The sequence below is a fragment of the Asparagus officinalis genome, chromosome 7 (genome assembly GCF_001876935.1).
Source record: "Asparagus officinalis chromosome 7, Aspof.V1, whole genome shotgun sequence".
Lineage (NCBI taxonomy): Eukaryota > Viridiplantae > Streptophyta > Magnoliopsida > Asparagales > Asparagaceae > Asparagus > Asparagus officinalis.
In genome coordinates this window covers 37,102,819-37,126,256 of record NC_033800.1, presented here as the reverse complement: position 1 = coordinate 37,126,256, position 23,438 = coordinate 37,102,819, and the positions used below count along the sequence as shown (strand labels likewise).

General features: G+C 39.7%; 1 protein-coding gene across 1 annotated transcript in view; it reads left to right on the top strand.

The window, feature by feature from the left end:
• LOC109846972 (galactinol synthase 2-like) overlaps nt 1-20,769 on the top strand; it is a 36,123-nt gene extending 15,354 nt beyond the window's left edge. Inside the window, 3 exon segments of the mRNA XM_020416214.1 lie at nt 19,925-20,183; nt 20,382-20,574; nt 20,623-20,769. Of these exon segments, the coding sequence (XP_020271803.1) occupies nt 19,925-20,183; nt 20,382-20,574; nt 20,623-20,769 (599 nt within the window).

The following is a 23,438-nucleotide window of genomic DNA, read 5'->3' as shown; positions in this document are numbered from 1 at the left end:
GTTAACTTGACGAGTTTGTGGACCTATCGCTCCATTGAAGAGAGTCGATAAGGGGATTTTGTCAGAGGTGTAGTGTTAACGTGACAGGATGTGTGTTGCGATTGGAGCAACTTTGTGTACTTATCATCCTATTGACGAGGATTGATAAGTTGATTTGTCAGAGGTTTGGTGTTAACGTGACAAGAGAATTTGTGGGCCTATCGCTCTATTGAAGAGAGTCGATAAGTTAATATTATCAGAGGTGTGATATTAACATGATAGGATTTTGTGTTGCGATTGGAGCAACTTTGTGGACTTATCATCCTATTGACGAGGATTGATAAGTGGATTGTTGTCAAAGGTATATTGTTAACGTGACAAGAATGTGTTCTTGTGACTTGCACAAGATTTTAGGAATTAGCGTCTCGCTGGGGAAACTTGCTAAATGAGTTTATCATCAGGAACAATGAGTTTTGATACCTGTGATTTGAATTCGATTTTGAAGACTTATTGTCTTGCTGGGGAAGATTGCGATTTGAGCAATTTTGAGGACCTATCATCCTATTGGTAAGGATTGATAAGTTGATTGTTGTCAGAGGTATATTGTTAACGTGACAAATTGGGAGTGATGCAAGTTGAATGCATACTCTGTGGGGATGATGATCGTCAGAAGTGTAATGTTAACTCGACGATGTGAAAGATTCGTTACTCTTAATCCAATGGATTCCAAGTAACCAACCCCCAGTCTTGATTAAGACTTAGCAGGGGAAGAAAAAGAGGTAGACAAGGCACATCGCCTAGTGGGGCACTATCCATGAAGTCAGAATAGAGGCATATCACCTGGTAGATCATTATCTGATGAGTTTGACTATCAGAGGTAACTGTTAACGTGATAGTTTTTGTGGACCCGCCATCCTACTTGAAGAGGATTGGCAAGAGAATTTGGAGGGAATGGACTATCAGAGGTAATCATTAACGTGATAGTTTTGATAGACCCGCCATCCTATTTGAAGAGGATTGGTGGGGGAATTTGGAGAAAGCAGACTATCAGAGGTGATCATTAACGTGATAGTTTTAGTGGACCTATCATCCTATTGAAGCAGATTGACAAGTTGATAGACTATCAGAGGTAAATGTTAACGTGATAGTTTTGTGGACCTGCCATCCTATTAAAGCGGATTGACAAGTTGATGGACGTGATAGTTTTGGTAGATTCTGTGGTTGACAGAGGGATTTTATTAAACATAACAACTCAGAAAATTTATTACTCATAATCCAATGAACTACAAATAAACCAACCCCCAGTCTTGAACAAGTGCAGGGGGAAAAAGGAGTAGGCCACTATCTAATGAGTTTGACTATCAGAGGTAATTGTTAACGTGATAGTTATTGGAGACCCGGCATCCTACTGAAGAGGATTAGCTTCAGTGGTCGTAGTATCTTCCCCTTCTGACTGAGGAGATTGGGCTTGGTCCGATTGTTCAGGAGAAGGTTGGGCTTGGTCCGATTGCTCAGGAGAAGGTTGGGCTTGATCCGATTGCTCAGGTTGATCCTGCCTACTTTGTTCTTCAGCTTTGATCCTGGCAATAATCTTTTGAGCCTGTTCGCCTTGAGAGATTAGTTGTCTCCAAGAATAACATTCTGCAACTCCGATTCGGGCTAGGAGGTCGGTCTGCAAGTTGTGTCGACAGGTCTCTACTAAAGTAGACTGTGTCATACCTGACGAACACCGGAGAGCCATGGTTCGGAACCTTTTGACGAAGGCTTTGACGGATTCCTTTTTCTTCTGCTTAGTGGCGAGAAGGGTATGGATGGAGACTTCTGTAGCCTCTTCAAAAAATCTTGACAAGAAGAGTCTATCTAAATCTGCCCACCTTTGGATACATCCGGCAGGTAGTTTCCTGAACCATTCAAAGGCAACTCCCTTAAGGGTGCCAATAAACAATCGAGCCAGTATGGCGTAGTTTGATATTATATTTCCAGTCCGTGACTTGAAATGATAAATATGTTGGTTCGGTGATCCCGTGCCGTCAAAAGTTTGTAGCGTCGGGACTTCAAATTTTAGAGGATAAGGGGCTGCATCCCATTCGGCAGGATAGGGCCTGGCAACTCCCTCGTCTTGGAGCTCACTTCTGTTGGCCATGGCATTGAGGCGGGCTTCCAATTCTTCCATTTTGGTAGACTGGAGATTATATTCGTTCTCAGTCTCTCTTCCTTCATCAGAGGAAGATTTCAGGTTGTGGGCTTCTTGGTCAGAAGCCGTGTCATCAACCATTTTTCCCTTCCCTTTGCCTGTGTGAGGTCGGGACGAAGACGTCTTTCCTCTCCGGGAGAGTTCTTGCCTAGGTGGCGAATCTGTCTTCTGAGATTTGGCCTTGTCTGTGACAATTTGAGTCAACAGGGCCATGAGTTCATTGATGGCCTCTTGCTGAGATTTGAGCATGGCCTCCTGCTCATCAAGTCTCTTCGCGAGATCTTCATGGCTTTCTGTCATATAGGCGGAGCTTTCACGTTCAACAAAGGAACTTGACGATTGAGACTCCGCGATGGCTGGGTGTTCATCATCGGAATTGGTTCCTCTGGCTAACCTCCAATAGTTGACAGGGAGAATGGCTCCTGTTCGCGTCCGAGTGCGTCGGTAAACTCCTTCAAACTCGTTAGCGATTTCTCTGACGGTCGGCGAACGACTTGTCCCAGAGTCATCCGAACTAGGGCCTGAGGCTTTTCCTCTACCGATCATATTGATAGTGACCCCGGGATATTCGGTCTCTGGAGACTTCTTCCTGTGAGAACTTCGTCATTGGTTGGGCAAAGCAACGTTCGTAAATTGGTCGAACACCAATGGTTTGACCGCATATGAGCAGCATTGATATCCCGAGAGGACCATAGGAATCAACCGTTCACATTGGAATGAACAAATGACTTGCTGCATCGGTCTTTCTCTCGATATGAACTCTCTCAAATCTGTTGTAAAGATTCGAGGAGAATTACTCACTGATCGTGAGATTTGAACTGGAACCCCCAGTCCATAATTGGACAGGACTGGCTCTTGGTGAACATGGAAAATTTCTGAATTTCACTCTTAGTGAACACGTAAAGATTTTCTGGAATTATCCTAGTGATAACAAAGAAAATTTCTGAATTTCACTCTTAGTGAAAATTCATGCCAAGTTAATATTACACCTCTGGCACTTCTAATTTTCTTTCAGTGTTTTGAATAACACAGGAAGAAACAGTGACAAAGTCTACGTATTCAATATCAACTTGGGACGCGAGGGTCGCGTTTGGCACTTGAGACGCGAGGGTCGTGTTTGGCACCTGAGACGCGAAGGTCGCGTTTGGCACTTGAAACGCGAGGGTCGCGTCTGGCACTTGAAACGCGAAGGTCGCATTTTGGTTTGGCGACATGAGGGTCGCGTCTGGCCCTTGAAACGCGAAGGTCGCGTTTTGGTTTGGCGACATGAGGGTCGCGTTCTTCATTGTCAACGCGAGGGTCGTGTTTTAACTTGGAAACGCGAAGTTGAAGTTCGTGTTTAATGAAGGCTTCAGGTCCGCATTTTGGCTGTAAAACGCGCCATTGGGGGCCGCGCTCAGTCTGGTTCTCGCGAAGCTCATGTTTGGGCTCAGGGTCGCGTTTAGGCTCACAAACGCGAAGCTCGCGTTGGTTGGATGATCGACTTTCTCGAGGTTGTGCTCGTCGCTGAGACCTTCTTCTTCGACGAGTAGCGTTCTTCTTGGCCTGTTTTAAGGCTTTTGCAAGGGCATCATCGGCGTTGATTGGATCTATCTCCGTCTTAAGCCTTTTACCACCAATGACACATCGTGTTGACGCGGGTGTGGAGTTTTCAACTCGTTGAGTGAGTTTGGCAGAGGCAGAGCCCAGTCCTTTAGAGGAGGGGCTATTTGATGAATTTTGACCAAAGGAGAGGACTTTCTTCGGCACTCCATCAACAGTTGGAGATTTAGTCTTCTTAGAGACTTTGTGGGTCTTGCACATAACCTTAGGGCTAAGGGATCCGGAGGAGATAGCCTCCTCAAACTTGGCTTGATCAAACTCTACCACGAGAGTTTCGACGGTTGTTCCAGTGAGATGAACATCGAATTACGCCACTACTTCTTCGTCACAGAAGCTCGTCCCCAGCAGAGTCGCCATCTTTTGTATGTAGGAAAAATTGCAATGAATCGCGTCGAGTTTGCTCTCCGTTGACGATCCGACGTCTTGATTCACTGGAACAATGTCTTCTCCTCACGATTTGACGTTGTGGAGAACTTGCGTGGCAAGTTTTAGAACTCTGAACGAGTTGATAACTCTGAACGAGTTTTAACTCTTGAAAAAGAGTTGATTTAAACCGAAAATCGGTTAATAGCCAAGGATGAGGAAGCTCCCGTTGCCGAACGTTGAAGATGATCTTCCTTGAAGGATGATGCCGATCTCCTCCGAAGTTCGCCCAAGGATTTCTCCTGTTACTGCTAATTCTCAGCTCCAAAAAAGCCAGCCTTCAATGGTCGATTCAAGCCAAGAAAAAATCGAGCCCTTAACTCAGTCGAGTTTACTCGCTTTTATAGGGGATTAAGGGGGTGTAACTGCCCTCTAAATCCGCCCCTAAGTGGGCGTGATTTCCTCAGCGTTCGACTCATATTTGAATGAGTCAAACGCCCAACCTGGCGTTCAGGACCCTAACCTCGCGTCTTAGGATTGAGACGCGAGGTTGGGTGTTGACTGAACATCCAGAACGCGAGGGTCGCTCACGTTTTGCTTGTTGTAACGCGGGTCCGACTCCAGCATTTTAATGTTGTAACGCGGGTTTGACCCTGGCGTTTTGATGTTATAATGTGGGTTCGACCCTCATGTTTTGATGTTGTAACGCGGGTCCGACTCCAGCGTTTTGATGTTGACACACGGGGAGGACCTTCGCGTCTTGTCTTTGAAGAGATTATCACAAAGTAAGCGTTGCAAAGATCATTATCTTGTAATCTTCGTCTTGGCTCCTTGAGAATATGAGAGTCGTTAGATTGTAACTCCCGATGTTGATTGTGAATGCTGTTGAACTAGAGCTCTCATCGGTTGTCGTGAAGGTCGTATGATTGTAACCTTCAGCGATCTACGTGAAAGTCTTCAAATTGTAGCCTTCTGGAAGTCGTCAGATTATAACTTCCATCATCAGTGTTTGATGGAGGATAAGCTATCTATTGTGATTTTTAGACAGCCTACAGTCGTGAGAGAGAATCATGTGGATAACTATCAAAATAACAGAGTTTGAAACGTGGAAAGGCAGTTACGGTGGAAACCGCTGGGCAGTTGGGTTTTCCGAGACAGTGTTTACTGTCTCGGAACCCGAGACAGTAAACTCTGTCTCGGCCGCCGAGACAGCAAACACTGGAAGCACTGTTCATTCAGAGTTTATAAATACCCTCTGAGATCGATTTCTGAAGATGGATGGGCATTTTTGGAGTAGACAGAGTAGAGTACTTGAGCTTCTGACAATTCCTTGAGATTCGAGCTTTGACTTGATCTTAAGAAGAGTGATCGTCTTACTTTGATAAGATCTTCACTTCAAATTCCTACTTCGATAAACGAAGGAAGAATTATTAAACCCCTCACGATTCAATCAGAATCTGTGATTTGGTGGTCCACGGGCTAACGCACTCCCGGTACAGGCAAAGATCCCAAGCAAGCAACGATCCAAATAACGATCCTGCGTTTATTTCTAAAAAGTTGTAATTTTCCTTTTGTTGTGTAAAAGAAGTCTTGTAAAAAGGCTATCTCTTTTAAATTTATTGTAATCGATCGAAGATATAATGAATTCCATAACAAGACTAACTTTCGACGCAAACAGTGAGCATTGCATACTTGGCAAGAAGACAAAGGTAAAGTTCGGGATAGCCATGCATAGGACGAGGGGCATCCTGGACTACGTGCACACAGACCTTTGGGGTCCCACCAAAACTGCATGACTTGGTGGTCGACGTTGGTTCGTCACGTTCGTAGATGACTATTCTAGATATTGTTGGGTGTACACCATGAAGAAGAAGAGAGAAGTCCTAGATATATTTATGGAGTGGAGCAAGAGATTAGAATTGCAGACTGGAAGATAGATCAAGATGTTGCGATCCGATAACGGTTGTGAGTATACTTCTGACCCTTTCAGCAGCTATGTCGAGACGAGGGCATAGAGAGACACTTCACAGTGAGTCATACACCACAGCAGAATGGAGTGGCAGAGAGGCTGAATCGGTCTTTACTGGAGAAGGTCTTATGCTTATTGTCACAGAGTGGTTTGGAGAAAATCTTTTAGGCCGAGGCACTATCATATACAACCCACCTCATTAATAGGCTGCCTTCATCTATGATTGAGGGGAAGACCTCTATATAGATGTGGTTGGGAGAGTCAACACACGACTATGACCAGCTCAAGGTATTTGGATGCCCTGTATTTTATCATGTCAAAATAGATAAATTAGAACCTTGAGCTAGGAAGGCCATATTCGTAGGATTCAAGTATGGTGTTAAGGGATACAAGCTATGGAATCCAGTTGATAGGAAGATTGTGCTGAGTAGGGACGTCACTTTCGATGAGGCTTCTATCTTGAAGCTTCCTAGCTCTCGTCAGGTGGAGAGAGACCCGACGGAGAAGATATCACAGGTGGTGGAGATTGATGCAGCTCCACATTATCCATATGGTATATTATCTATTAGAGTGCAGACTGAGGTGACGTCAGACGAGCACGGTAATGATGTGGAGGATACAGGTACAGATGAGTAGGATTAGGGATTGGCGGCTCAGCTTCAGGATTCGATTACGGTTCGGAGACAGAGGAGAGACATACGAACACCAGCACTGTATACAGACACAGTAGTTACATATGCATTTCTAGTGGAGAGTATCGATGAGATGATGCCTACTACATTCAGAGAGGCCAAGCAGAGTTCGGGGGTTGACTCGTAGCAGGTGGCTATGCAAGAGGAGATGAAGTCTCTTCACAAGAACGATACATGGGAGCTTGTTGAGCTTCCAAAAGGGTGGAAGGCGATTGGTTACAAGTGGGTATACACGAAGAAGGAGGGCATTGAAGGCACTCCAGTAAGGTTCAAAGTTAGGTTGGTTGTGAAGGGCTATGCACAGGAGAAAGATATTGACTACAATGAAGTTTTCTCTCCGGTGGTGAAGCACTCTTCGATTCGAATTTTGCTAGCTTTGATGACACAATATGGTTTTTAGTTAGATCAATTGGACGTAAAGACGACATTTCTTTATGGCGATCTTAATGAAGAAATTTATATGACTCAGCCATTGGGATTCCGAGCCGTAAGAAAGGATAAATTGGTTTGTAGGTTTAATAAGTCGCTATACGGTTTGAAACAGTCTCCTCGATAGTGGTATAGGCGGTTCGATGGATTTATGATCAATCATTCGTATACTTGGAGCCAATTTAATCCTTGTGTGTATTATCACAAGTTAAAAGGATGTGCGTACATTTATTTGTTGCTTTATATTGATGACATATTGGTTGCTTCTATTTTCAGATCCGCTATAAATGAGTTGAAGGCACAACTATCAAAGGAATTCGAGATGAAGGATTTGGGTGAGGCTAAGCGTATTTTAGGGATGGAGATTGGCAGAGACAAAGAGAATGACAAAATTTGTTTGATATAGGTGGCTTATCTGAAGAAGGTTCTACAGCGATTTAATATTAGCATGGAAACAAAGTCAGTTAGTGTACCTTTGGGAACCCATTTGAAGCTTTCAGCTGACATTTCACTGAAGACAGTTGAAGATAGAGAGTTTATGTCGAAGACTCCATATGCGAGCGTAGTTGGAAGCTTGATGTAAGTAATGATATGTACGAGGTTGGATTTGTCACTGGCGGTGAGCATGGTCTTGAGATACATGCACGATCTAGGAGTGAGTCATTGGGGTGCCGTGAGATAGATTTTGAGGTATATTCGAGGTATGCTCAATATTGGTTTGGTTTATGAGCGGGACACTAGAAGTGGGCAGTTATACATTGGTTATGTTGATTTTGATTATGCAAGAGATTTGGATAAGTGCCAGTCTATGACGGAATATGTATTCACTTTGACCCGTACACCGGTGTGTTGAAGATACACCTTGCAGTCTAAGGTAGCTTTGTCTACGATAGAGGCAGAGTATATAGAAATTACCGAGGCTGTTAAGGAGGCGATTTAGCTTCAAGGACTTTTAGAGGAACTTGGTATATCGCAGCGGTCCATCACTATTCATTATGATAGTATGAGTGCTATCTATTTGACGAAGAATCAGGTTTTTCATGTGAGGATGAAGCACATAGTCATTTGTTATCACTTCGTTCGGGATGTTCTCAAATATGGATATGTGGAGATAGTGAAGATCCACACAAAGGATAATCCAGCGATATGCTCACAAAGGTGGTTCCGAGCAACAAGTTTGATCATTCTCAAAGCTTGTTGTACATTCATGATTGTTGAGGCCGTTGGCGGCCATTTGGCAGAACTATGATTAGCTTGATCCCGATCAGAGGGTACGTAGGCAACCATTGTATAATAGTGCAGCTGGTTTGGCCTGGTTTTTGTCTGGTTGGTGTCCGTGGTGTTCTTCTGGTGATCGTCTAAAATTTGAGGTTTATCAAATGATGAACGAGGTGGAGAATTGAAGAACGCACCTGCATGAAGAGGCGAGGGCGAGTAGGCGCCTGAGAACGGACATCACCCAAAGGAGGATGCTCGCCTGAATCTTGGGAGGCGAGGACGAGCTCGCCTATAGGTGAGGGTTGGACAGGCGAAGGTGGGGCGTGGAAGCTCGCGTGTAGGGCGAGGAGGCTTGCCTGAGTCAGGCGGGGTGCAGAGCTCGCCTGATTCATTTCCTCCCTCTAGAAAGAGAGGGTTAAGAATTTCTACTCCTACAAATAAAAAAATTCTAAAAAATAGATGATTTAGAATATTCATGAAAGTTAATTTCTTTAACCCTTCTTTACTTATGAAACACAAATTAATTTGCCCTGCATCTTAACCATAAAATTTAAATAATGTTAAATTATTTGTAACTTTTTATAAAGGATTAACTAAGTAAGTTCTTTTTATCTCTTTTTAATCCATTACTAAACCACATTCGAAATTAGCTTAATTATTACTGCATTTGGTGGAAGATATTTTTTTGCTACTTTGGTTGTTAACGGTACATGTTTTAAGCGAGTGAAATTTGTTAAATGAGGCTGCTAATTGTTGCAGTTCGAAACAAGTGAAATTTGTTCAATTCAACCTTAAGCAGAGGGACTTCTTGAATTGTAGAACACATTTGGACATAGTAAATGAACTTTATCCTAAAAGATGATGAGTTATGACAATATATGAAATATGGAGAAGTGGAATCGATTTTGTTGAGAAAAATTAGGTCTTATCATTCTTTCTTTAAGGGCCTGTTTGTTTGCACGGAAGTAATTATGAAGTAGCTGAAGTAAAAGAAGTAGAGCCTACTTCTGCTACTTCTAAGCAAAAAAATATGTTTGGTTTTCTGAAAAACCTACTTCCAATACTTCCTTAAACGCTTATGTGGCACCTACGTGTCATCCTTACTTCTAAAATATTTTTTCACTCCTCAATACTCAGAAGTAGCTAGGAATTAGTTGAAATGAATATTAATTAGGAAATAAATAAATTTTTTTATTAATATTTTCTTTATTAGTTACTTCTAATATTTTTTATTGATAAAATTGCTCTTAATTTTAATAATTAATTTGTAGTAATTTGTGATGGTCATCGGCCAGCTTTTCTTTAGGATGAAGAGAACTGATTGTTTATTAATTCTTTGTCTAAATATCACGTTGATGTTACGATCAAAGGAACGTGGGAGGAGGGAAATTGGAGATTCATAAGAATTTATGGTCATTCGGAGTCTCATCACATAGGCTAGAGGTAAACAATTATTTTGAAGCTATGTAGTTAAAGGATTCTTCTTGCTCTCAAGTGGCGAGGGGTCATAACGGCATGAAACTGATTGTAACATGCTAGATCAAATTAAAAAGCATGGCGTGACTTTAAAATTATGGAAGCAATATGTATTAATTAATTCCTAGTAACATTTCCAAATGTTATCCAAACAAAAAAAGTAAATGAAGAGGAAAAAGTTCTACTTCCATTACTTTTAAAAATATATGAAACAAACAAAAAAAATATTATTTCCACTACTTCATACTTTATAGTTTTAAAAGTTACTTCTATAACCTATTTCTTATTTCTAATACTTTCATTATCCAAACGGGCCCTAAGTTGTTTGAAGTTGAATAGAAAGGAAGACAGAAGAAGGAACGATTAAACTAACCAAAGGGATGCAGAGGGAGGCAGCATGATAGAGCTAGTTATTCTTGTATCAACAACTAAGGCAAAGGATAGTGCAGTATAATTTGTATTTGTTTGAGTAGAGAATGGAAAGAAAAGAAACGACATGACCAATTCACTTAAAATGCAATCTCTTCCTAGTCCGTTGATCTTAGGAGGGTACAAAAAGTGGGTAAATTTGCTACTTTTAAGCCTTTCTTTCTATCCCCTTCTAAATTAACCAAACACAATATTTAGATGATTAACATTGTAACTATTCAATCACTTTCCTCCTCGAGAAAACTATCCTATACATAGTGTTGATGCATCTATCGCAATTTGAGGTCCATTGTTAACTACCAATTGACTGTTGGATAACAGGTTTCTAATCTGTTTTGATAACAGGTTATTAGGATTTATAATCTATTTTGGTAACATGATTCTTAATCTGTTTTGGTAACAGGTTATTAGGATTCCTAATTTTTTTTTTTGGTTTTAGAATTCCTAGTCTGTTTTGGTTTTAAGTTTTCTATATATATGGAATGCCTTAGAAGAGATTAGGATCAATTAAAAAAAGAGGAGAGTTGTAATCAGAGATTAGAGAGACTTTTGAGCATTGTGAGAGGAAGATATTGTGAGCAAGTTGAGAGCTTTGGTTGAGGGTTAATTTGTAAGTTTTGTGAGATTGTAACACTTTGTACTCTCCTTGATTTAGTGGAATCTCCCCATCCTCTCCCCGTGGACGTAGGCAAATTGACGAACCACGTATATCTCTGTGTTTGTGATTAATCTATCATATTTTAGTTTTGAATTGTGCTCGTGTGTGATTAGTTAATCTTCTCCCGTGCTTACGACTTGTTTGGTGAGCGAGCACACTTCTGCATAGGCGCGTGACAATTGGTATCGGAGCACAACAATTGGTATCAGAGCTCAGATTTCAGATCTAGGGTTTTGGCATTAGGTGGAGGAAGATTCGTCGTGGAAGCTTGGTTCTTAGAGTTCTAGGCTTCAGTGGAGATAGGATTTGAAGCTGTCGTTGGAGATCTCGCTTTCCTCATGTGGTTAGGAGTTCTATTTGGAATCCAATCTAGGGTTCAGTTGGGTAATTTTTTATTTCTTTCAAAGTTTGAATCTTTCTTTACAATATGGAGTTTGCGAGTATGGGTAAAGAAGTTGGTGAAAGCAGCAAGATGGCGAGTACAGTCCAAGTTGATTTTCAGAACACTAAGATTAGTGTGGTAAAGTTTGACGGCAAGATCAACTTTGGTTTGTGAATGAGCGACGTTCAAAATACGCTCAATGCTCAGAATTTGGAGGAGACCATCATGATCCAAGAGAGACCATCAAAATATAAAGAGGCGATATGAGAAAAGATAAATAAGAACACTTGTGGGATGATCAGATCCTGTTTGGAACATAAATTAAAGTATGATGTGATTGAGGTGACGTCTACAATGAAGATGTGGGAAATTCTCAATAATAAGTACTTTACTGCAAAGATTGTTCAGATTTCAGATGTCCCGAGGTACCTCACTAGCGGCTCATGTGAACAACTACACTAAGTTATTGTCGAACTTGGCGAATATTGATGAGAAGATATCAGACGAGTACAAGGCGATTATTTTGTTAGGCTCCTTACTGGATGAGGAGTATGATACCTTCTTGCTCATTTTATTGAATGAGAGGTCTTCTATCAGCTATAGTGAAGTTACTAATACTTTGACAAACTATGATTTGAGGAGGAATGACAAAAAGACTTTTCACGCTAGTACTTCAGAAGAGGCTTTGTCGACGAGAGGTAGAAGCCCATATTCAAAAGGTGGTAATAGATGAAGGTCAAAGTCAAGAGGTCGTCACCAGCTAGGAAAGAACCAATGTGCATTCTGCAAGGAGCAAAGACATTAGAAGAAAGACTGTCCAAAGATCAAGGAGAATGAGAATAGCAAGAAGAAGGGCCCGAAGGCCAATGAGGTGAATATCGTGAAAGGCGATGATTCCGATGGTTCGAGCTTTTCTCTATTGATTACTCCAAAGGTAAACCACTTGGATGCATCAGATTAGATGCTTGATTCTGATGTTACTTATCATGTGACTCCTAGGCGAGATTGATTTTCATTATTTGAGAGACTCGATGGGGGTGTTGTTGTCATGGGAAATGATCAATCCTGTGGTATTTATGGGATATGTACTGTGAGGATTCGGATGCACAATAGAGTAGCCTGTGAATTGAAGGAGGTGAGATTTATTCCTCAGTTGAAGAAGAATCTTATCTTAGTTGGAGCTTTAGAGGCAAAGGGATTCAAGATGACCTTTGAGGATGTTGTAACAAATGTTACTAAGGGATCTTTGGTGGTGATGAAGGGAGTCCTTAGTCAGAACTTGTATTATCTGAAAGAGAGAACCGTGATTGGCCAGGTTGCTTCAGCTATTTCAGAGGCGGATATTAGCAGACTTTGGCATTATAGATTAGGGCACACAGAAGAGAAGTCACTGTAGGCACTGTGCAAGTAGGGATTATTGAAGGGAGCCAAGAGTGGAAAAGTTGAGTTTTGTGAGCACTGTGTTCTTGGCAAGAAGACGAAGGTGAAGTTTAGGATAGCAATTCATAGGACGATGGGCATCCTGGATTATGTGCACACAGATGTTTGGGGTCCCACCAAGACTGCATCACTTGGTGGTAGACATTGGTTCGTCACGTTTGTTGATGACTATTCTAGACATTGTTGGGTGTACACCATGACGAAGAAGAGTGAAGTTCTAGATATATTTGTGGAGTGGAAGAAGAAGTTAGAACTGCATACTAAGAGAAAGATTAAGATGTTATGATCCGACAACGGTGGTGAGTACACATCAGACCCCTTTCAGCAGCTATGTCGAGACAAGAGTATAGAGAGACACTTCACAGTTAGTCATACACCATAGCAGAATAGGGATGACAAAAAGGTTAAATCGGTCTTTATTGGAGAAGATACAATGTTTGTTAGCGCATAGTGGTTTGGAGAAGATCTTTTGGGCTGAGGCACTTTCATATGCGAGCCACCTCATTAACATGCTACCTTCATCTGCGATTGAGGGGAAGACCCCTATGGTGATGTGGTCGGGAGAGCTAACACACAATTATGACCAGCTCAAGGTATTTGGGTGCCCTGCATACTATTATATGAAGACTGATAAGTTAGAACCTCGAGCTAGGAATGCCATATTTGTAGGATTCAAGCACGGTATTAAGGGATACAAGCTTTGGGATCCAGTTGATAGGAAGATTGTGCTGAGTAGAGACGTCATGTTCAATGAGGCTTCTATCTTGAAGTTTCCCAGCTCTCATCAGGTGGAGAGCGAACTGAAGGAGGAAATATCGCAGGTGGTGGAGATCGATACAGCTCCACATTATCCAGATGGTACAGTATCCATTAGAGTGCTGACTGAGGTGATGCCAGGCGAGCACGGCGACGACAAGGAGGATCCGTGTATAGTTGTGTAGGATCAGGGAACGATGGATCAGATTCAGGATTCTATTGTGGTTCGGAGACAGAGGAGAGACATACAGATGATAACATGGTATATCGATATAGTAGTTGCATATGCTCTTTCGGTGGAGAGTATCGATGAGTTGGTGCCTACTACATTCAGAGAGGCTGAGCAAAATTCGGAGGCTGATTCGTGGCAGGTGGCTATGCAGGAGGAGATGAACTCTCTTCACAAGAACGATACATGGGAGCTTGTTGAACTTCCAAAGGGGCGGAAGGCAATTGATTGCAAGTGGGTGTAGACGAAGAAGGAGGGCATTGAGAGCACTCCATTGAGATTCAAGGCTAGGTTGGTTGTGAAGGGCTATGCACATGAGGAATGTATTGATTATAATGAGGTTTTCTCTCCGGTGTTGAAGCATTTTTTTATTCGGATTTTGCTAGCTTTGGTGGCACAGTATGGATTGGAGTTAGATCAGTTGGATGTGAAGACGATATTTTTTATGGTGATCTTGATAAAGAAATATATATGACTCAACCATTGAGATTCCGAGCTGCAGGGAAGGAGAACCTGGTTTGCAGGTTGAAGAAATGCTATACGGTTTGAAGCAGTCTCCTCGACAGTGGTATAAGCGATTCGATGGTTTTATGTTTGGTCATTCGTACACTCGGAGCCAGTTTGATCCTTGCATGTATTTTCGCAAATTGAAAGGAGGTGTGTATATCTATTTGTTGCTCTATGTTGATGACATAATGGTTACCTCTATTTTTAGGTCTTCTATAGATGAGTTGAAGGCACAACCTTTAAAGGAGTTTGAGATGAAAGATTTGGGTGAGGCTAAGCGCATTTTGGGGATGGAGATCAGCAGAGACAAAGAGAATGATAGAATTTGTTTGACATATGTGGTTTATTTGAAGAAGGTTCTACAGCAATTTCATATCAGCATGGATATGAAGCCAGTTAGTGTACCTTTGGGAGCCCATTTGAAGCTTTCAGCTAACCTCTCATCGAAGATAGTTGAAGATCAAGAGTTGATGTCGAAGACTCTATATGAGAGCGCAGTTGGGAGCTTGATGTACACAATGGTATGTACGGTGCCAAATTTATCACAGGCAGTGAGCATGGTTTCGAGATACATGCACAATCCAGGAGTGGATCATTGGAACGCCGTGAGATGGATTTTGAGGTACATTCAAGGTACACTCAATGTTGGTTTGGTTTATGAGTGGGACACTATAGGCGGATAGTTATGCATTGGCTATGTTGATTCAGATTATGCAGGGGATTTGGATAAGCACTGGTCTACTACAGGGTATGTGTTCACTTTAATCCGTACATCGGTGTGTTGGAGATGCACCTTACAGTCTACGGTGACTTTGTCTATAACAGAGACAGAGTATATGACGATAAAAGAGGCTATGAAGGAGGCTATTTAGTTTTGAGGTCTTTTGGAGGAACTTGGTATATCATAGCGGTCTGTCACTATTCATTATGATAGTATGAGTGCTATCTATTTGGTGAAGATTCAAGTTTTTTATGCGAGGACAAAGCACATTGACGTTCGTTGTTACTTCATTCGGGATGTTCTTGAAGATGGTGATGTGGAGATCATTAAGGTCCACACGAAGGATAATCCGGCGGATATACTCACTAAGGTAGTTCTGAGTAATAAGTTTGATCATTGTAGAAGCTTGTTACACATTCATAATTGTTGAGGCCGTTGACGGTTATTTGGATGAACTATAGGCGGCTTGATCCCTTGGGAGATGGGGTACGTAGGCAACCACATTGATGCAGCCAAATTTGGTGAGACGACGTATTGGTGCTCATGTTGGAGTCGGCTCAAATTTGGGAATACTTCACCGAGGTGGAGAATTCTTGGATAGCAGGTTCCTAATCTGGTTTGGTAAGAGGTTATTAGGATTCCTAATCTATTTTGGTAACATGATTCTTAATCTTTTTTGGTAATAGGTTATTAGGATTCCTAATTTGTTTTGTTTTTGATTTTAGAATTCCTAGTCTGTTTTGGTTTTACGTTTTCTATATATATGGAACGCCTTAAAAGAGATTAGGATAAATCAAAAAAAGAGGAGAGTTGTAATCCGAGATTAGAGGGACTTTTGAGCATTGTGAGAGGGAGATATTATGAGCAAGTTGAGAGCTTTGGTTGAGGGTTAATTTGTGAGTTTTGTAAGATTGTAACCCTTTTTACTCTCCTTGATTTAGTGGAATCTCCCCATCCTCTCCTCGTGGACATAGGCAAATTGCCGAACCACTTATATCTCTGTATTTTTGATTGATCTGTCGTATTTCAATTTTGATTGATCTGCCACCAATCCAACATCTACTTCATCACTAACACCGTCACTGAAACTCTTGTGTGAGAAGCACTTGTAGCCGCGTTCATGGTGATTGTATCTTTACCTACTGTCAATGATGTCTTCAGATGTTCGTAACCCCTAGAAAGAGAGTTCAGAAGAACCATCAATATTGTCCACATCTTCAAGCTTTGACCCTGTCACTGCTAACTTGTCATAGTCCTATTGAAGATGCTTAGATGTTCCTACATTGTTGTACATTCATTTATTCACAGTGGACATTGCTTCAAGTTAGTGAATAGACTCTTACCATGTACACTCCTTGTGCTTATTCCTATAAAACCCCGTTAATTTTAGAAAGTAGTGTGAATTATATTGATAAATGAGCTCTAATTTTAATGAATATCATTTATGGATAAATGATTATACTAACAATTGATTGGAGATCAATTAAGAGTATATATGAGAGTATACATAGGTTAAACATGCACAAAGAAGAAATCTAGAAAAATAACCAGTTAAGCGTATATCTGCATTACACACCGATATAGTTCTAATCTGGAAAAACTAAAAAGTCAAAAGTTGTAGGTATCATCAATATCTTTACAATGCATCTTAAATTACCCCATTCCGAGGTCATATGTAGAAGTTATAGCCAAAATACCGAAGACTATTTTTCTAATCTGACTAGCTTTCCTGTTTCGGGTTTAGACTGGTTTGATTCAGGTTTACAGTTATATATATATACATGTATATACTCAAAAAACATATCTTTTTATAATTATTCCAAACCCTAACAGCTCTTCTACCTCTCTCTCAAATCCTAATCATAATTTGTGAGATTTGGGAGAGTTCTTGAGGCGTTTGTCGAGAGGAAGGCGGGATTTTGCGACTTTGGTGAAGAGGGATCTTGCACGCACCTGTTTAGGAGTTCAACATAACGTTTGAGGAAAGATCATCTTTCTCCAAACCTTTTCATGTAGTTATTTCATGATTTAAGATGTTTAATTGATGAATTTCATATTAAAGATTAAACCGATATTTTAAAATCTTAGTTTATGATGTTAATCTTTAAACCATTGTGAAAATCTGTTGATTTAGTTGTTGTTTATATTAGTTGATGATCATGATCATTAGGGTTGCTTTTATTTTCATTTTAATTTATTAATCATGCTTAAATCATGTTTAAACCTTAGTTTAACAATTAATTGACTTTTCTTTTTAATTTAAGATGTATAAACCCTAGGTTTGTGATTCCTAAGTGATGTGAACATGTTTAAATTATTTTATATATGTTCAATGCTTAGTTCCAATCATGCTTAGTTAATCATGTTGATAATTTATGTTTTATTTGAGAAATTTTGGTTAATTAAGTTGCTAAATACTAACCATATTAATTCAAGAGTTTAAATCATGTTGAGTTAATCGCTGTTAAGCAAATATGAAAATTTAAATCTTGTTATATGCCTCATGTTAATAAAATTAAGTTTTTGAATAAAATTACAAAAATACAAACACCAAAACCTGATCTGTGAAAACCTTCTCTGGCCGGTCGACCGATGAAGGCTAGTCGGTTGACTGGTGAGATCCTGTGAGTGCACTTTGTGCACGTTTGTGTTTGGTCGATCGACGCCCTAGGGACGGTCGACCGACCTGTGTTCTCTTTTGTTTGAAGTGTTGTTTTTTACACCCTTTTGTTTTTGAATATGGGGTTCGAGGCGCACGATGATACACGTACAATCATGAGTATACACGTATAGTGTCGAAGCACACATATGGGTATCTCGAAGAGGATTAATACAGTTATTATTTTGATTACGTGAGAGATATGAGTTATTTAAACATTATATACTTGTATGGATATCGTTGATGAGCACCGCTCAGTACTAGTTGGGATAGTGCGTCGATATACCATTAATACAGACCATTGAGTCGGGTTTTAGGATGCTTGATCTAGTAGTCCGTTCTGCACATAGATGCGATGAGCCTTGTGAACCGTATACCTAAGATGCCTGATTTGGCAGTCCGTCTCGTACGTTGATGTGATTAGACTAATAATCCATGTACACTTTTAGGATGCCGATTTGGTAGTCCGTCCCGGATAATAATGCGATGAATTATAAATTTTGCAAGGATTTGCATTATGATAATAATCTGATAGCCTGGGTCTTGGTGGAGCCATTTATGAACATGACTCATCGCTGAGTTATATATGACCAAGATACTTTACTCTTGTAAGTAAACGGGATCATATGCAGTTGTTTACATTATCTTCCAAAGGATAGTGGAAGACATTTTTGGTCCGATATTGTGATAATTTTACTTTCTTGTATTACTATCCTTTATTCTTAGTTAGGATTGATGTTTAGTGAATCACAATTTGAGACATATGGTATATACACGAGGGTTTCCTTGTTTAGATTATTTCGCTCGACGTACCAGTCTTGTGTTGTAAGTTTCTAATTATTGATTCCATTTAGATTGTTTATTCTTTATCCGATATTGATATTTAGTTATCTACATTTTGAGACATATGTTATATACATGAGGGTTTCCTTATTTGGATTATTTCACTCGACGTACTACGTCTCATGTTGTAGGTTTCTAAATATTAATTCTATTTAGATACATGAGAAATGATCAAGGTAGACTATGCTTAATAGATAGAGCCTCCATCACATCTAGTAGCCCTTCCCCTGAGGGCGGATGGAAATGATCTTGCTGTAGCGCTCTGATGCTCTTATTCTTTCTCTTTTTATTTTCCAATTCCTTTTAGGCAGTAGCTCAGAGTTCCGGAGAGTCATAGGATGACAGACTTCCAGTATAGTCACCGTTATATATTTTTAGTAGATGAGACTCCACCATAGTTGATATTTATCTCTAGGCATTTAGAGTTTTGTATTTTATCTTGTAAAGACTGTGCGCCATAGTTTATTTTTAGTTGACTCATATTAAGATACTTCATATTTATTTCAGACATCAGTTGTATTCTGTTGAGATATAATTATATATATTAGATATCTCTTTCTACAACATGTCTATTGTATTTATTTCCCTTATTTTACATGTTTTGCACATGCACTTGTATTTGATTCTACTAGAAAGATATTACTGTGATGGTGAAACATGTTGTTGCACAGTGTGAGTGCATGACAAGTTTGACATCTCTGAGTTCACCTTGGACTGCAGCCATGTATGAAAACACGGGCGTCACAGTTGGTATTAGAGTTCTAGTTCTAACATCCTTAGGATCATCCTGTGTTGAGTCGTGGAGCTAGAATAGAGTTTCTTAGGATTCATGTATAGAGTCTATAATCATCTAAGGACGCTACCTAAAATCACATGATTGAGCTACATTGTGGATGATCTGCTCTGTTGAACTTGATCTACATATTCTAAAATCCTAACACACCAAGTTTGGGGTGAACCCATCGTCGTTTGACCCTTAATTCAAATGGGGGACAACATTCATATGGGTTGAGAAGTGCATGTGGATATGTAACTATTTGAATGAGTGGAGGGGATTATGCCACATCACTACCAAGCACAACTTTTTATGCTTGGTACCAAACATACCCATTTCTCTCTCTCTCTCTCTCTCTCTCTATATATAATATTATATAATATATATATATATATATATATATATATATATATATATATATATATATATATATATATGTTTGCGATCTCACTTACTGTGTCTAATAAGCTCTCCTCCTGATATTATAAATGTCAGGACGAGAATGTGGTCGAGAAAGAACTCGTACCTGGAGAGCTGGCCAAGCAGAGTCCGAGTCGTAGCAGGCTCCACTGTATCTAATTGACCTCATGGCACCCATAACAGTCAGACTAGTAGCATTTGAGGAGCAAGTGGCGAACCAGACTCTACTAGTTACACTACCACCTGTGATTTCACCACTAGTGATTTCAGCTAAACCTATTGCAGAGGAGTCCGTAGAAGGTATACCAGGAGTTACACCACCACCAGCAATTGACAGGACCACAGAGCAGGAGACTTGGCTCCATTTAGTTGAGCGGTACCAGAAGATGAGAGCACCAAAGTTTCGGGGATCATCAGACTCATTAGTAGCCCACAAGTGGAAGTAAGACGTGGGGAATATTCTTGACCTACTTGATGTCGACTCAGTATAGAAGCAGAGGTTGGAAACTTTCAGCCTTAAGGGTGATGCTAGAGGATGGTATATGCTTCAATTCACCCTGAAGCACTGGATGATACTCACTTGGGAGGATTTCATATATTTCTTTGACGAGTAGTACATTTCTTCCGTGGCATGGGCCAGGAAAGAGTTAGAACTATCCAAACTGGAGCAGGGAGACATGTCTGTAGCTGACTACGAGAGCAGATTCATGAGTTTACTTCGCTTCACGGGCATGTGGCAGACAAGAGAGCGCTATGCTCAGATGTTTCTTTTAGGGCTTCGACCAAGGCTTCGCTGCTACCTCATTTCTAGAGGGTTCCACTCAGTTCGAGAGGTACCTGATGCTGCTATTTTGTAGGAGACAGAGACTGTGATTTTTCAGAAGACCAAGGAAGGTAGTTCTAAGGCAGGACAACATAGTGATAAGGGCAAGGGCAATAGACCTTTTGCAGGACCTAAAGGACCCCAGCATCGGGGCAATGATTTTCACTATCAGCAGCAGGGACAGTATAAGAAGGGATCACAGTAGGATTCTAGAGCGCGACAACAATGTAGGATTCAGGATGCATGTTACAACTACAACAAGATCATCCATAGGGCCAAGGATTGTCTTAGTGCACTAGCAGGAGGCTAGCAGGGTAGAGGCCATAACCAGTAGTAAGTGTTAGACCCTAGAGGGGGGGGTGATTAGGGTCTTATGCTAATCTAATCCGATTTAAATGCCAATTAAAAACAATTAATACGTTATCCTAGCAAGTATGAAATACAACAATATTTGTAAGCTAGGATAAGCAATGTAAACAATAAGATATATCCTATATGATGAAATATATATGCAAGGATATATAAACTAACACAAGGGTAAACAATATGAACTAGATAGTGGATCATATAAATGATGAGCTAATGACAATGGCAACAAGAATTATAAACACAAGTATAAATAAACGCCAAAGCACACTCAAACACAAGATATGATCACGGAGTTCGGACCTTCCGTCCTACGTCTCCGCTCCCCACTCCCGGGGAGAAATCCACTATCAACCGGGTTTTCTACGTTCACCCGAATAACGTTTACACCTCACAGTGTCGGTTTTCAACGCTCACCGATCAACGTCACTCCTCACACTCGGTTTCTAGCTCACCGAAAACCTCACTACACACTCGGTTTCTAGCTCACCGAAAACCTTACAACACTCACAATGTAACAAATATAAGTTTGTTCTCTACAATAGATGAGAACACAATGAAAGCACAACTCAAGGTTACAATCTCTCACCACCCAACTATACTATGTATGCAAATACTATAAGCTCAATGTGGGTGTGTGTAACAATGAGTAAAATGAAATCTAACTCAAATAGCAAACTAGCAATAATTAATATAAAACATGCTACAACGACTGGTTTCGAAAAAGGACTTCCCAAATGAAAAATATCATCATTTTACAAAATAGTCCAAAACATGAAAACCTGAAAATTGATATTTTGATATTTTGACTTAAACAACATTTTGAAACCTTATGAAATGATTGTATAGACTTGATAAAAGATATAATATGTTGTTATGAAGTCTATAACCTAGAAATGCAATATTTTCATGAAATTGCATATTCTATGCAAATATATTCAAAACACTAAATATGATTTCATTAAATATAAGCTCGTTAAAGATGAAATCATATATATATACATATAAGCATGAAACAAAATAGTATTTTCCAATTCTATTCATTTGTTTCATAGTAAAACTTGTATGTGTGTATATGATTGAGCTTAAAGTACTAATACACATAATATAAATTCCTAAACTAAATTACCCAAGCAATGATCTTGATCTTCAACGAAGCTCTATCTTGGTAATCTTGCGGATGAAGCTTGAACTTGGATCTTGACTGGAATGTGCATTGCTTCACTCCACTATTCCGCCAACCTCCATTAGATATGATCGTTGAAGCTCTATTCCATCAATCCTCCAACTACGTTGTTTGTCTATAATAAATAAGAAAACACATATACTAGACAAACAACATTAGTAGTAAATTGTTTGTAAATCATCATCAAAACAAGAAGGCCAACAATCTCCCCCTTTTTGATGATGACAAACAATTTACAAAAGGATATATGCATGAAAGGAAATGGATATATAAATTATAATTCACATGCATATAAACAAAAACAAAAAGAATAAGAGAGCAAAAGCTCCCCCTATCAATAAGTATAGGTGAGTATAACATATAGAAAGATATAGGGATTGCTCCCCCTATCAAAATACCATATGGAATATATGCAATGAATATCATGGCAAACATATGTGAGCAAGCATAAATAAGAAATATGCTAAACACCACTCACATACAAAAAGACAATGAGAACACATATAGAACATACAAAATATGTATAAAAGTAGATTTATGAAGTCAAAAGAAGGAACATGAGAATCACGCAAAAAGTTTTCAAATGAAAACAAATCAATCAAATAAAATCATAAATCACAAGTAAATCATACAAGAACATAAAACCAAATCATCATTGATTTTCAAAAATCAAGAGAGACAACTCTATCTAGCTCTTGAGCTAGTATTAACCCATATAAATATTTTTAGCACCCGGTAAACAATGTTTGGGAATAAACACCCAATAACTCCGGAGGGTTATATAAACATAGTCCTCTCAAAAAATAAAAATAATCATGAAAACGAAAGATATGATACAAGAATCATTTAAGCTCAAGGCCCTAGGGTTATGAACCCTCTTAGGCACATATGGTGCACTAACATGGTCAAAACAATATTCATTCAAATGACCCTTCCGATTGCAATTTGTGCAATGAAAGAGATTCATTTGTTTTTGTGGACCATTAGCTCGTGCACGGGAATCATTTGCAAATAAAGATTTTCTTTTAAAATTATTTTGCAAATGAGAAACATTCTTAAACAATGGTCTATTTGGAACATATTGCAATTTAGAAGCTTTTTGTATATCAAAACAAAATTTAGCAAGATGTCCAAACCTACCACAAACATCACATTTAAAAACATGTGGTCTATTGGAAGCATTTGTCAAATGAGATTTTCTTTTTAAATCAAAGCAATATTTGGCCAAATGACCAAAACGACCACAATGATCACACTTGAACACACTAGCATGCTTATGATGAACTTTGTGAGAATGAGCATGTGAATGTGTAAGTGTACAA